At 32.2% G+C, this 17,282-nt stretch overlaps 1 protein-coding gene across 1 annotated transcript in view; it reads right to left on the reverse strand.

Annotated features, from left to right (window-relative positions):
- LOC126297817 (lipase 1-like) overlaps positions 1-17,282 on the reverse strand; it is a 265,176-nt gene that overhangs the window by 130,557 nt on the left and 117,337 nt on the right. Inside the window, exon 4 of the mRNA XM_049989046.1 lies at positions 2,479-2,725. Within this exon, the coding sequence (XP_049845003.1) occupies positions 2,479-2,725 (247 nt within the window). The remainder of the gene's footprint in view (positions 1-2,478; positions 2,726-17,282) is intronic.

Consider the following 17,282-nt stretch of genomic DNA (forward strand, 5'->3'; position numbering starts at 1 on the left):
AAAAATGACGTTTTGCCATTCGTGCATCCAGGCTCGTCGTTGAGTACACCATCGCAGGCGCTCCTGTATGTGATGCAGCGTCGAGGGTAACAGCAGCCACGGTCTCCGAGCTGATAGTCCATGCTGCTGCAAACGTCGTCGAACTGTTCGTGCAGATGGTTGTTGTCTTGCAAACGCCCCCATCTGTTGACTCAGGGATCGAGACGTGGCTGCACGACCCGTTAGAGGCATGCGGATAAGATGCCTGTCATCTCGACTGCTAGTGATACGAGGCCGTTGGGATCCAGCACGGCGTTCCGTATTACCCTCCAGAACCCACCGATTCCATATGCTGCTAACAGTCATTGGATCTCGACCAATGCGAGCAGCATTGTGGTGATACGATAAACCGCAATCGCAATAGGCTACAATCCGATCTTTATCAAAGTGGGAAACGTGATGGTACGCATTTCTCCTCCTTACACTAGGAATCACAACAACGTTTCACCAGGAAACGCCGGTCAACTGCTGTTTGTGTATGAGAAATAGGTTGGAAACTTTCCTCATGTCAGCACGCTGTAGGTGTCGCCACCGGTGCCAACCTTGTGTGACTGCTCTGAAAAGCTTATCATTTGCATATCACAGCATCTTCTTCCTGTCGGTTAAATTTCGCGTCTGTAGCACGTCATCTTCGTGGTGTAGCAATTTTAATGGCCAGTAGTGTACTTCTAAGAGTGCGTCATTCCTGACACTGGAGCGCAGAGAGGTGAATTGTGAAGAATGGAAGACGCGATGAACACCTCCTGTAAACACATGTTTATCGTAGAAAGTATGCATATCCGGAACCATGTCTATTGGACTTATCTCAAGAAGCATGCATTTCTGGACCCATGTTTCTTGGACTTCTTTTTCTTGTTTCGATGGGTACTACCACCTCTCGAAGTATTCGACACTTTCTTTGAACACCCTGTGTATAGAGGGTGAACATTAATAAAACTGACAAACTGCAGGGCTGATTTGTGACTGGAAATGGAGGAATATAGGTCCTATGAAAATGTTTCCAGAAATGGACGGTGCGTGTGCAACGACAAGTCGTCCCAGAACACAGTACAAAGCTGCATCGCGTCCACGTCTCAGGAGATGTTCAAAGTAGATTGCAGGTGTAGCGGTTGTAATGCAGGGTACTCATAATCGTCCTTTGGCTTAATCCATGTTGGCAGACCACTTGCCTGGAGCTTGTACTAGAGTTTGTCTCAGTATTCTGCAGAATCCAGTCCTCCAAATCTGGTGTATGGACAGTCCGACGCCGCCCTGCACGTTCATCTGTCTGAAAGGACTCATGATCACACAAACGCCCAAAAATAGTTGGCAATGTTGTGTGATGCGGTTGGTGTCTGTGAGGGTACTTGTTTCGGTATATCCGTGAAGCCTCTCAACCGTTTCCATCTGATTGGCCGTACAGAGACACCATCTCGGCTTGAATACGGGACCATTCCGCTGCTTACAACAGGCTGCGTCAATTACACAGCCTTCGACACACAAGGCACGTGGACAGTGGAATTGCCATTCATCAGCTCCATCTACAGTAGAAACGATGCATTTCTGAACACATGTTCGTAGGACCTTTTTTGCTCTATTTCCAATCCGGTATCAGCCCCTGTAGTTTGTCGGTTTTACTAATGTCCACGCTGTATATGGTGCCTCTCCTAAGGGTTGTCAGGCGGGTTGTCTCTTGTGTTTTGGAGCATATTTGCAATTTAGTTTTTGCAACGTGTTGGTGGAGTCAGACCAGACATATACTGCTCATCACGTTTCATGCTGGAGTACGTGAATAGTTATCTTATATGAAAACAATTGCGTTACAAACAGCATAAGTTTTAGTGTCCTCGTTAAGACATATCGATGAAGCAAATATCGCACTAGACTAACTGGGGAGCGTTCTATCGAATGGGCACGTGGTCTTCCGCTTTAAAAATAATGTAGTTTGCAGCAGGGAACAGACCGACGTTTTCCGCTGACATTGGGCGTTGCATGAAACCCGATGACCAGAATTTGTTGAGTCTGACACCATCTGCACATTGTAAAACCGAAATTGCAAATATCTGCCGAAACACCAGAGAAAATGCGTCTGATGTCTGCTATGGGAGACACCCAGTATATATGAAAAAAACTGAATTGTAAACAGTATAGTGCACATTCTTTCCATTTTCATAAACTACAAATTGTCGATTGTCGCAGGCCAATATTTCCGCTCTTCTTTTCTGATAACCTGTATATATATATATCACTGCCATCAGAGTTCTATGCTCATTTTACAGAAAAAATAACAGAAAAAACTGATTTTCTCCAAACATTGTTAACAAGATTAGCACTGTTCAGCATCTCATGTCTTAATTTTTATAACTGGATAGTTGTTGCCGTTCTTATTAATAATGAAAACTTGTTAAACTAACTGTGGCGGTAATTATGTCGACAGATAAGAATACATCGTTAGAGTACCTGGATGTGACGCCAGTCAGCGAGCAGAAAATTGCTGAAGGGCACCCTGAACGTGTGGATGTAGGCGACTGGCGCCAGCAGCGAGCCCAGCGCCAGCTTGCGCGCGTACTGCGGCCGCGAGGCCAGCATGGCGAGCAGCGCCGTGTTGCCCATGGAGTGGCCCACTGCCTGCAGCTGGCGCCAGCCCGTCACCGCCAGCACGTGGTCTATGGCCGCGGGCAGATCCCACACGGCCATCTCGTGCCAGCTGTCACACAAAAGTTATTTTCTAATAATCGACGAGTGGAACTGAAGGACAGCAGCGCTTTGCAAAACCGTAAGAGGGTCACAGCTTAGGAGCCAAAACGGCTTCCGAGTGCCGAGTCTCAATACACATCTGCCGAAAGAAACGAGTGCGTACAGAGGGTATCACTATCCGGTCACTTCACTGTTTCTACTAGTAGTGCTCTATTTTTACACTAAATGTGTTGCTTTTATTGTTGCCTTCAGGCTGAAGAATGGTTTGATGTAGCTCTCCTATGCAAGATTCTTCGTACACTGTCCAGTCACATTAATGTAACCACTTGTCAAATACCTGAAAAATCAACTTTTGCAGCACAGACAACTGCGGGATGTGCAGGAAGAGTCAACGATGTTCTGGAAGGTACTGATAAGGATGTGCAGCCATTCTACCTTCAATGCCGTGGCCACCTTTGGTAGATTTTTTGGCTGAGGACCCATAGCCCAAGCAGCACGATCAAGGTGGTCTCACAGATACCCAATTGGGTATAAATCCGGAGAGTTTTGTGGTCTTGGGGAGGGGGGTAGAAGGGGTATGGTACTCTTTGAACCACCGAAACACGCAACTGCATTGCGAGCTGTGTGACAGGTTGCGTTGTCCTGCTGGTAAATGCCATTGTGCCAAGGACAAACAAACGGTGGACATGGTCCCCAAGGGTAGATGCATACTTGTGTTGATCTGTTGTGCCTTCCAGAATGGCGAAATCACCCAAGGAATGCCACAAGAACATTCCCCAGACCATAACGCTTCCTCCTCCAGCCTTGACCCTCATAATGATTGTTGCAGAGCGTTTGCTTTCAGTCTGATAAATGTGGTAGATCTGGAAAGACCAACTGTCTTCACTCAGTGGAGGTCCAGTTGTGGTACTGGCGTTCAAATTCGAGGCTTCATTGCCGATGAACAGCTGTCAGGATGGTGAACCAGGTGCCTGCTGTGGAGGCCCTTACGCAGCAACATTCGCTGAACAGCCATTGAGGAGACTCTGTTGGTAGCCCCTTGGTTCATTTGGAAGGTCAGTTGCTTAACTGTTGCACGTCTGCTCATTCGTACACATCTCCGCAGCTGTTGTTCACACCTTTCATTTATGGCCTGTGGTGCACCACAGTGCCTCAGCGCCGGTTTTGGATAGCATCATTTTGCAACGCACGGTATACTTTAACCACAGTGGCACGTAAACAGTTTACAAACTTAGCCATTTCGGAAATGCACCCACCCTTGTCCCAAACGCCAATGATAATGCCCTTTTCAATGTAAGATAAATCGTTCCATTTCCGCAATATGGCAACAAATGCACTGTTTTTGGCCCTACACTGTACTTGTCCTAATGAGCAACCCTTGGCTCGTGGGTAGGCAAGTTGATCGGCAAGCGCTATTCCTGAAATATATGATTTTGGAATGGAAAGAGAACTGAATTAAGTGGACTGGCATGGCGGACAGAATACGTCCAATGGAGGTTGGTTTCACAGATATTCATGACACATTTTATGTACCCTAGACGGCTAGTGCTGCCACTGGATGTCTGTCAGTTGTTATTGCACGTTCTCATCGAACATAAGCAGTGTTCACATTAATGTGAATGGACCGTGTAGCCAGCCAGGGTGGCTGAGCGGTTTTAGGCGCTACTGTCTGGAACCGAGCGACCACTACGGACACAGGTTCGAATCCTGCCTTGGACTTGGGTGTGTGTGATGTTCTTAGCTTAGTTAGGTTTACGTACTTCTAAGTTCTAGGGGAGTGATGACCTCAGAAGTTAAGGCCCATAGTGCTCAGAGCCATTTGAACAATTTTTTGGACCGTGTATGTACATAACTACTGCAATCTATATCCATCTGAGCACGTTTGTTTTTCTTCAACTTATCTTTTAATCTAAGTCATAAAGTAAATATTGCCTGACATGTTCCTATATTCTCCAGAGCATCAACTTTTTTTCCTCGAGCTTGGCTTCTACTGGTCTCTCCATTCATCTGTAACTAATTTGTGTCAGTATTTTGTAATTATGACTTATTAAACTGTTGGTTCAGTAATATTGACAAATATCACACCCGGCACGTGCCTTCTCTGTTGTCGGAGGCATCACATTCTTGTTGAATTCTACATGTATTAATTTTCATACATCTTACATATTAAGTGGAATTGTTTCAATAACAAACAAACAAAATTTCAAGAAATTAAAAATACATTCTCTGAATAGGTGTGAACTATGACACATTAATTCATAAGTACATTGCATGTTACCAAAGATTAGTGCTCTGAACTGAAAATGGTTCAAATGGCTCTGAGCACTATGGGACTTAACATCTATGGTCATCAGTCCCCTAGAACTTAGAACTACTTAAACCTAACTAACCTAAGGACATCACACAACACCCAGCCATCACGAGGCAGAGAAGCTCTGAACTGAGGCCCAATTAGTTTCCATTCTTGCTTTAGATTCTTTTCAGATCTTTCAAGTTTATTTTAGTGTACATGACCCTCCAATAAAGTTCTACTTGTAAATTCTCTATGGGTTTAAGGCGACTATGGTGGTCTCTGAATAAGATTGTGACGGTTATAAAAAAAGCTTTTTACAAAATATTGTGTGTGCTTCTGGTCATTATCTTGGAAATATTTCAGTGTGGATCTAAATCCCAACTTTTCCGCATTGCTGTGCTAAATTTGCTCCAACATAGTGTGTAGTAAAGAAACCAAAATCGAGGAACCTGTAATGGAAACAAACGAGAGGAGCAATGAAGTCTATAATCAAGTGTAAACAGAAGAAATCGACGAAGACGAACAGGAATACATAGAAAAGGAATAGAAAATGTTCTGGCATAACCACAACTGCTGGAACGAAGACGAATAACGCAAGAGAAGAGAAGGTGGTGAGACAATGTTGGCCAATGGTGTCCTGATTCAGAATGCACCACGACAGGACAGAAGAGGCCTCTACAACAAGAGAATATAAGTGGCGCTCCTGCCAGCCCAGGCCACTTAGTATTCGAACAGTATTAGCATGGCCTATCAGAGAATAGTACGATGCCAGTGATGTGTGATCCATATTAGCTGCTTGCACAAACAATGTATATAACAAAGGACACTTATTTGCATGTCACCCATCGCTTGTGACCACAAGTGAAGTATTGTCATTCTTCCTATTTGTAATAAAAACTATTAATGTGAATTGTTGTGTAGTATTCCGAAAACATAGCATCCTGTAGGCATCCTATACATGATGAATGGGCAGAACCCCACAGAAACAGTATCAAGTAATAAACACCAGCAGTGGAATTCACTCACATATAATCAAAATTAGCAGATTTGATTCGAAAGGTGCAATCGGTCCTGTCGCATTTTTTACACACTTAAAAAGAGATTGGCCTACTAGTCACAGTGAAGAGTAAAATACCATCATTGTGACAACAAAGCTAATAGAAGATGCAGAAGTGAAGCGAATGCTAAAAAAGAATGACAGTAAACAGCTGTGAACATTCTGAGGCAACATTCTGGGGAAACGACTGTTCAGAAGAAAAACAAAATGAAATAAAGGGGATGCTTGTAGGTAGACAAAAATTCTCCAGAAAGAAAGTATGTAGAGGAAATTCTTGGTGACCAAAGATGGATGAAGCAAATATAAGACGAAAAATCAGAACAAGACTGAAGACTCGTAACTATCTCAAACAAATGAAATGTATGCCAAAGGAGAAGAGTAGAATGTTTCTGCTGGTTCTGGCGTACTAATGCAACAGTAAAATAAATTCTGTATTTTATATATAAAACAAAAGATATTTCAAAATTAAAAACTGTGCCAAAAAAATTCTATATGTTTAATTAACTAAACTGATTTTGTAATGTTAACTAAATACCTATTTTCTAGATTAACACAACTAAATGCACTAAACAACTGTTTCTAACTACAGTATTTTATTTACAGCATTATTGTAGCACAATAATATGTATTACATAATAAAAGTAAGCTATTTTTTTAAACATCACATAGTGGAGATAAGAAGATTAATTAAAATGTGTAAGTTAATAAATAAAATTTATTTTTAAAATATAACATTGTGAAGGTAAGTGGAGATAAGAAAATTAATTAAAATGTGTTAGTTAATAAATAAAATTTATTTTTAAAATGTGACATTGTGAAGGTAAGTAACAAAATAAAAGTATATTAGTTAGTAAAAGTAAATAATTTGAAATATGTATCATGAAATTCATTATTTCCATTTTTAAGTTTTTTCATTCCTTTATATATCTATTTGATTTGTCCTTCTTTAATTATTTCAAAATCCAAATCAACAATTAATTTAGAAAATCTATTTGGTAAAATAACTTTAAAATCATCGTTCAGTTGTAAACAAAGTTGTTCTCCAAATCAGGTATTTAAATATTCATAGGACGAAATATTCAAATAAAACATTTGTCTCTAGCTGATTTACTTTTCTGATTTATTTAGAAATACTTAAATTATTTAGGTTGATTGAAGTAGTTTTCATTTATGTAAACAACATTTTAGTTCGTATTACAAATATAAATTTGTATTTTATATTAAACATATTTTTAAAAAATTGTAATGTTGAGGTTAGAGCTAAATGATTCACAGAAAATTAATTTTTTTTGTATATCTAATAAGAATAATTTCCTATAAATTGAAAACCAAAACTAAATGTAAAACAAAATAAAAGAAACTTACGTAGTAATTGAGGTATGCGAAGAAGATAGTGAATGTCCAATTTGCTTAAGTAATGAAAATAATAATCAATTTGTTAAAAAAAATTGCTAAAATATTTTTCATAAAGAATGTATATTAAAAATGGTTAAAAGAAAAAGGAAATGGTCCACTTTATAGAAGTATTACTAAATACAAAGAACAAGGAAAAATTGAAATAATTCATATTAATGCTACCTTTGAAGCATTATCTTTTGATGGACCAGCATATTATTATAGTTATAATTCTGTTTAATTATGTACTTATATTGTAAAAATTAGAGAAATTTCCTTTTTCACAAATCTAATAAATTTTATATATACAAATGGACCAATTTCAAGAAGTACTTCTGTGATAACTAAATTTTATAATATTGTTATACAGAGATCAATTAATAATGTTAATTACAGAAGGTGGTCATAGAACTATATGTAGATCATGTATAAATAAATTCATGTTTAAAATTACAATAAAAATCGAAATCCTTGTATATGTGGAAAAAGTGTAGCTCAATTTACGACAAAATCTTGTGAAGAACACACAAAAATATTATTAACAATGGACAATGAAGAAAAGACTACATCCACAATGAATAATGAAGAAGTTGTAACTGAAGAAACATCTACATCTACAATGAAATGAAAATGTTGCCAAGGAATTAAAATTTTAAATTGTTTTTATATAAATCCTTCACATAAAGATAGACGGCACATACCTCCACGAATAAACATCATTAATAATGTAAGAAATGTACTTTAGAATATATATAGAATAAGAAAGCTAAAGAAGAAGCGTCTTGAACTTTATGACTAATTATATAATAAATAATAATAACTCTTTTTGATTAATTATATAAATCATTAACTTGAATTCTATAGAAAATACATGATTATTAAACTAACGGATTGTTAAATTAATTAGGAAACAAATCTCTTAAAAACTAATTGTGAAACTAAATAATAAAGTAATTCTGTTTTTGATTAATTATCTATTTAATAATAATCCTTATATATCTATTAAATAATTATCATTTGTTGAAAATATATTTTGTGAGGCTAATTATTTTTTGTAATAAATAAAAGAGTAAAATGGAAAGTTACATTGCTGCTCAACTAGAACAATTTGCTGTTAATATACATCATAAAATTTGAAAAATAAATATTTTACAAGAATATAAAAAATTATAAAAAGTTGTTTTTATTAAAATTATTAATAAAAAAATTGAAATATTGTTAGAAATAATACACCTGAAGTAAGTGAAAATAATACAGATATTATTAAGAAATAATAAATCAGAACGATGTTATAAGACTGATATAGTTGTCACTGAATTAAGTGAAAACAATTCAAAAATTGATAAAAATAATAGTAAATCCGATGTATGTAAAAATTATAAAGATGAATAACTGAAGTAAGTATTATTTATACAAATATTGTTGAAATTTTTATATACCTGAAGAAGTAAGTGAAAATCAAACTAATATTGTTAAAAGTAATAATAAATTTGAGGTAAGTTACAATATTTGCGAAAACTTCCATTTTTTACAAATGTAATTGTAAAAACGAAACTAAGAGATAGAAAAACAATTACAGATTACTTAGTTGATAAAGCATTTGAAAATCGGTTACAAACTACTGATTTAGAAAATAGCATAGTTATACTTAATCTTAATAATTTCTTAATGGCAGTAAAAACAAAAAATTTTTAAATTGTGAAAGACTAGTAGTAAGTACATCATCGTATAAAGTTAAATTTTAATTTATGTTGTGAATATAAATTACTAATAAATGAAATAAATGAAAAATAAAGAATTTGGACAACAAACACGAAATCGTATTAATTAACAGAAACAGATTTTACTAAAAAATTAAAACAAGGTGAAAGAAATATTTTAGAAAAAATATCTAATTTTCATGCACAAAGATCATGATGGTCATTAGATAGAATTATTGGTTTATAACTATAAATTAATAAATATATTTCACTAATGGGATCATCTTATACTGATTTACCTAAAATAATGGAAAACAAAAAAACTTGTATTAATATAAAAAATAATGATCGAAATGTTTTATAAAGGTTACGAAATCAGCTATGTTTCCTGTAGATAGAGATGCTGAAAGAATAACAAAATTTAAATATGTTGGTCTTGATCTTGATTAAAAAACTTGAAAATATTGAATTTCTTGTATTGGTTGGTCATATACTTTATTTCAGGAAAGATAATAATACACACTATTGTTACATAAAAATATTATCTTGACTTGTATCAAGTCAAATTAATACACATTTGTGATTTATGTTTACTACATTTCAGTAGTGAAGAAAAATTAGATAACCATACACAAAATTGTTTAACTAAGAAAACCATTAAAAGTTGAAATGAAAAGTAAAGGAGCATATGTTAATTTTAAAAATTAGCAGAACACACAAAAAGATACAATTGTTATTTTTGGTGTCATTGAAAGTTTACATTAAAATATGGATAATTGTGAACCAAATCCAGTAAAACATATACAATGATCGATCAAAAACATGAACCAAGTGGATTTACTTATTTTATTAAATATATACATGGAAATTATTAGGATCCTGTAGTTTATAGAAGACCAAATCGTCATAAAAGTTTTATTGAATATATAAAACATGAACTTGAAGAAATTGGAAAACTAAATTCTGAAATTACTCCACTTTGCAATTATTGTAATTTACAACTAAAACAACCTGATTTCACACCTATTAATTTACAACAGTTATCTGGATATGATTCTCATCTTTTTGTAAAAGATCTTGGCTATGATAATGTCAAACAATGAAAACAAATCCACTATTTTGGTAAACATAAAAAATATTAAAAATGAGATTTCTATTACCTTTAGATTTATGGTTTTTTCACTTGATAAACCTTGAACAAATTTATAGAAAAATCAAATAAATATATTAAAAAGTATTGTTTTCCAAAATTATTTAATTTAGTAACGTGATTATCCACATGATATATGGATTCTTGGAAAAAAATTGAAGAAGTACAATTATCAACAACATAACTGATGAAGATTATAAACGTGCAAAATTAGTTTGGGAAAAATATAAATAATCTTGGCGAATATGATGTTTTGTATCTTAAAACTAATGTACTAGTATTTAGTGATGTGTTTGAAACTTATAAAAAAATTGAATACACGTAATCTAGATCCATCTAGGTATTTTGCAGCTCCAGGTTTATCTTGGGATGCAATATTAAATATGGCTGTACATAAACTTCAATTAATATATGATTAAGTTATGCTTTTAATGGTTGAAAACGAAATAAAAGGAGGAATTTCACAATTTTGTAAAAGATCTCTAAAAGCAAACAATAAATATATAAAACATTTTAATAATAAAGATATATCAAATTACCTAATGTATATAGATGCAAATAATTTATATGGTTATGTTATGAACCAATATTAATCCATACAGTTGATTTCAATGGGGTGAACCAAATATTTCTAATTGTACAAAATAATTGAAATTCCTTTCAAATATATGTAATAGGATTAGAATAAATAGCATCTTAAATATCACATTATTCTTTTAGCCGTTTATCTCATTTCAAAAAGATTTTTAAGTTTACTTATTCTAACTTTATAACATTTTTTAAATTTATTTTCTTCATTAGATACAATATTACTTATTTTTAAAAATACTCTTTTATTTATATTGGTTTAATTTTTATTGTAGATTGGATCTGGGCACTCAGTGCACAACATCTATGGTCATCAGTCCCCTTATAGTAGAATGTTTGGTATTATTGTAATCATAAATTAGATTTTTCACTAAATTTAACCAATTACATTTCCATGAAAAACAAGTTTTCTTTTATATCGTTCAACAACAGATGCTTTTAATTCTGAAAAAGTTTAATAACGATTAATGTTGAAAATCTTTGTTATAGAATTCTTCATCATAAACTGTTTGTGAATTATTTGGTTTTCTAACACTTAAAATTTTTTAAATAGTACTTACTATTTATTAGGTATTTTATCTTTGATAGGTTCAGCAAATAAAAATTTTGAAAAACATAAATTTTTATTACTAAATATTTTTTAATTTTATTTATTTTTGAAATTTTTTTTATATTTTCAGAATCAATTTCTACTAAATCGGCTTGCCATAAATCGTGTTTATTTAAACAAACAACATTTCTACATTAAAAATTTTTTCTAATTGATTTATATAGTCATTATTTATATTTTAAACAATTTTATTATTTAATTCTTTACCATCTAAAAACATTTTTTAACAAATTTAACATGATTAGACTTACAAATTGTACAAATACATTCTATTCTTTATCTTTCATTTACAGTGGATAATGTGTTTCAGTAAACTTTTTACACTCTAAACAATAAATGTAATAGTCATGTCAAGTATGATTTTTCAGTTATATGTATAAAAAATTTTATAGATTGAAAAACTTAAATGTATTTTGTTTCACCAAATATAATAATATTTACGCCTACTGGAACAATTTTAACAGAATCTTTCAAATTTTCAGTTATAAAAATTGTTTTATGTAACATGATTGTTTGATTCTTATTATTTATTTGATATAATTTTTCAATTACACATACTGTTATATCAAAATCATTAAAAGTTTTAGTCTCAATTGATATTTTTACCAACAATAATGATACTCTTAAGTATGAATTCAATTTCAAAATTGTACATTTTCTGTTCACCACCTGTTATAATAGAAGATTCAATTATTTGTTTATCATATAATTTATTTTTTAAAAGACTGTTTTAGAGAAAATACCCCAAAAAATTTTCTAACTCCTTTATTGTGTAGAAACACTTTAAAATATTGTGTATCTGATAAATATTTTCTTTAAAATGTGTAATGTTAATACAGTTATTAATAATTGTATACTCTGGTTTTGTAACAAAATTTTAAATATTTCAATAACGAAATAATGTTTGTTAACTACATATTTTTCATCAATTCGACTAATTACATTAACAAGTCTTCTAAATTTAAAACCAATATAACTTTTAGTTACTTAAAAATAGTATAAACATCTTTTTGAAATTATTTAATTACATTTGTTATGTTTGGATCTATTGATATTTGTAGTTGTTTAATACTATTTACAATTTTTTCAACTTCTCCTAAATTGAATGATGGTGTATTAGATGTCTTTAAATGTAATGATGATTGGAGTTCATTAGTTCTATTTCCAAATTTTTCAATTTTTTCTTAATTTAATTTAGTTCTATTAAGTACTTTTTCATTTTGTTAAGTTAGATTTATTTTATTACCAAATATTTGTATTTTTAAATCGAAAATAACATTACAATTATTATTCATACAAAGCAATTTTAGAACAAATAAACATAATAACTATATATTACTATATCAAAATTTTGTATTCTTTCTGTATTGTAGTATAGTTCTATTTTTCCTAAATAGTTAACTAATTGTTTTGGTACATTGCCACCAAATGAATCAAAAACTAATTTTTTAACATTATTTTGTAATTACAAATCCAATGAGTACGAAGATTTACAGATGCATCTAAATTTACTATTCCACGTTCAATTTTTAATTATTTACTTAATAATATATCTGTCATGAATAGTACAAGGAAAGTTTTTAATTTTTTAATTAATTAGTAAGTATTTCTATATCGAAACTATGAAATGCATTAGGATATTTATCAATTACCTATAGAAGTCTTTTTGGTTTGTATATTCCATTACTAACTTTTTTTTTAGCATTTTAGATATGTCTGTTTGTTCTTCTAATTCTTTATCATTTTTTTGTTTTTTCAAACTGCATTTGCAATTGCTTCAAATCCACTAACTAATGACTCACTTGTTGCCAAATAAAGTAGTGCAGCTAATAATTATGGTAAAAATTCCACCTTATTTTTACTACATGAATATTTAATGTAGTTAGTTAATTTCCACCAGTTTTTTATCTTTTTAGTTTTTGTGGTATAGTAAAAAATGGTTCAATAGCAATTAGTTGTTAATTATTTAACTTTAATTCAGTTGATTTTGGTTTTGTTTTGCCATAGGTAGCAAATATCAATTTTAAATTTATTTATTTAAATAGTTAAAAATGTAATAAAGTTTTTCTATATAATAAAAGTTCATAAAAATTGTTTATATAGAGTACAAATTATAAAGATATTTTATATAGTTTAAAAATGTATAAAGATTTTGTTTATAGTTTTCAAATTTATATAGTTAAAAAGCGTATAAAGATTTTTTTATATAGATTAATTGATATAAAGATTTCCTTTTTGTTTAAAAAGTAATAAACTTAGATATAAAGCTAAAAACTATAAAGACTATGTATATAGTTTAAAAATTATTAAGATTATAATAATTCCTATCCATTTTCTTCAATATTAACGTTAATTTCCGTACCTAATTATGTTTTTCTATACAGTATTCCTCTAACAGCTGTTGCTGCAACTTTTTCAACTAATGAAGCATCATTGAAGTTATGTATCAGTTGTATGTTATTTTTCTTGATCTTTATTATCTCTATAAGCAATGCCATGTTTTTTAGAAACTTGATGTAATGGATTTACAACTTTATCACCTTTACAGAATGAGATTTTCACTCTGCAGCGGAGTGTGCGCTGATATGAAACTTCCTGGCAGATTAAAACTGTGTGCCCGACCGAGACTCGAACTCGGGACCTTTGCCTTTCGCGGGCAAGTGCTCTACCATCTGAGCTACCGAAGCACGACTCACGCCCGGTACTCACAGCTTTATTTCTGTCAGTATCTCGTCTCCTACCTTCCAAACTTTTACAGAAGCTCTCCTGCGAACCTAACAGAACTAGCACTCCTGAAAGAAAGGATATAGTGGAGACATGGCTTAGCCACAGCCTGGGGGATGTTTCCAGAATGAGATTTTCACTCTGCAGCGGAGTGTGCGCTGATATGAAACTTCCTGGCAGATTAAAACTGTGTGCCCGACCGAAACTCGAACTCGGGACCTTTGCCTTTCGCGGGCAAGTGCTCTACCATCTGAGCTACCGAGGACGACTCACGCCCGGTACTCACAGCTTTACTTCTGCCAGTATCTCGTCTCCTACCTTCCAAACTTTTACAGAAGCTCTCCTGCGAACCTGGCAGAACTAGCACTCCTGAAAGAAAGGATATAGTGGAGACATGGCTTAGCCACAGCCTGGGGGATGTTTCCAGAATGAGATTTTCACTCTGCAGCGGAGTGTGCGCTGATATGAAACTTCCTGGCAGATTAAAACTGTGTGCCCGACCGAGACTCGAACTCGGGACCTTTGCCTTTCGCGGGCAAGTGCTCTACCATCTGAGCTACAGAAGCACGACACACGCCCGCTACTCATAGCTTTACTTCTGCCAGTATCTCGCCTCCTACCTTCCGAACTTTACAGAAGCTCTCCTGCAAAGTTTGCTCCGCAGTATCCTTTCTTTCAGGAGAGCTAGTTCTGCAAGGTTCGCAGGAGAGCTTCTGTAAAAGTTTGGAAGGTAGGAGACGAGATACTGGCAGAAGTAAAGCTGTGAGTACCGGGCGTGAGTCGTCCTCGGTAGCTCAGATGGTAGAGCACTTGCCCGCGAAAGGCAAAGGTCCCGAGTTCGAGTCTCGGTCGGGCACACAGTTTTAATCTGCCAGGAAGTTTTATCACCTTTAGCTAATCTTTCATCTAATTTTGTACCTGGAGCACAATAATTATAACTTTGAAGATGCATTTCAAATGGTAATTTCTTAATTAAAGTATTTATTATCACTTTTCCAAATTGTATGTGGAAGATTATTTAAAAATCTAATTAGATGTGGACTTCCTTTTTGATTATCAAAAAAAAATCACTAAATTTATTTGATAACATTTGCGGAATACTAACCTTTTCATTATGATAATTTGTATTTCCAGCTGATCCTTAACCATGATTTACTTCTAAGCTATCAGATTGTCTAACATCATTTACCCGAACATAATCAATTTTTAACTAAACCTTCGCTATTTTCTGTTTATCAGGTGAACTAAAATCTGCAGAATCTCTACCTTGTCTACTTAAATTTGGATAATAATCATTAACAATTGTCTTTATTAAATGTAGATATATTATCTTTAGTTGATCTTACTATTTGGATTATTATCAGAATATAAAGCTCCTGAATTAAATTATATATCTGCATAATTTGATATCTGTACAGCATCAAACTTTTCATTTAAATCATCCATAGTAAATTGTTTTCCAGTTGAAAGTCTCATTAATCTATCTGTACTTCCATATTTTTACTCACTAATTGTTAAATTATCACCATTCTATTCAAAAGGTCAATTACCAACATATTTAAACATACCATCAGGTTTTAAACCAAATACTTTATCTTCATTATGATTTATTTACTTTAACATACTTTCACAAATTTTTTTTCATGTTTAATGTTTTTATTTAATGTTTATGTTATTAAGAAATTTTTAATGTTTTTATTTAATGTTCATGTTGTTAAAAATGTATTTTATTTCTAAACTTACCTTCATTCAGTTTATAGACATACGTATTGCTAAAAACCAACTTCATCATTCCAACATTTCATACACAATGCTTCAAAATTACTAAACTTTAAATCTTTACCAACAAATTCATGGTAAATATGATTTAAATTTGCATCATCTAAAAATATTTAAAAAATGTAAATTGTCTCTAATTAAGTGGTTTGGTACTTTTGAGTAAGATTTTGCAAAATAAAAGCAATCTATATCTTTGTGTCTTTCTCTAGCAAACTATTCTCTTACAATACCTTAATTTTCTAGGCTAAAATCATCAAATATTACAACAGAATTATCCAAACATTCTTTTAATGGAATAAATTCTTCATTATTTTTAAAAAAAACTCATAATGTTTCATTAATTTTGCCTTCAAATTTTTTAAATTGTTTTATAAATTCTACATACTTTAGATGTTCTAATTTTTTTAATAAAAATTCCGATAATTTAGACTTTACTAACAAAGCTACGGAAATTGAAACAAATATTGGTGATGGGTGGTTACATCCAAAGCATGCACAATTATACATGAATTATACAATTATTGGAAATGATGAACAGATTATCCAACTTATGATGGAAAATAAAATAAAAAATTATTTGACTTTATAACTATAAAAAAGGAAATAATATACTGTATTATCTAGAATTGAACATACTTTTAATTAATCAACACTTTCATTACATTTTACTTGATCTGTTACTGATAAAATAAGTTTAGAAGGACATATTCTTAATACTGGAAAAATAAATAGTACAACAAATGAAGTACTTTATCCATTATCATCACTTGGCTGATTTTTTAAAGATTAAAAGAAATTACGTTTGAATGGAACTTAACTGTAGTTTTGAAATGTAGTTCATCTTCTGGAGATGCAATTTTCATTGGTTTGATAAACTGATACTGGTATTGAAATAAAAGATGCACTTCCTAAAGAAGGAAAAATAGTTATAGAATCTATGGAAATTTGTGTACCAGTTGTAAAATAAGAACCAAATTACGAACTTGTACAACGTGAAAATATTTTACAAAATCCTTAAATTCCTTTTTCTTCTTATGAACTTCAAATATAAGAAATTGCTGGATTATCTGCTAAAAATAGTTTTGAAATAGATATAATAAATTACTATAATTCTATAGGATTTGATATACCAAGTTTTTTTGATGGATTTCAAACAAATCGTAAAAATTATCAATTAGTTGATATATTATTATTTGATCATGTTAAACTATAAAATTTATATTTAAAAAATAGTAAAAATTAAGTTTTTCCTCAAGAAATATGAAATATTA

This window comes from Schistocerca gregaria, chromosome X (genome assembly GCF_023897955.1).
Source record: "Schistocerca gregaria isolate iqSchGreg1 chromosome X, iqSchGreg1.2, whole genome shotgun sequence".
In the NCBI taxonomy this organism is placed as follows: Eukaryota; Metazoa; Arthropoda; class Insecta; order Orthoptera; family Acrididae; genus Schistocerca; species Schistocerca gregaria.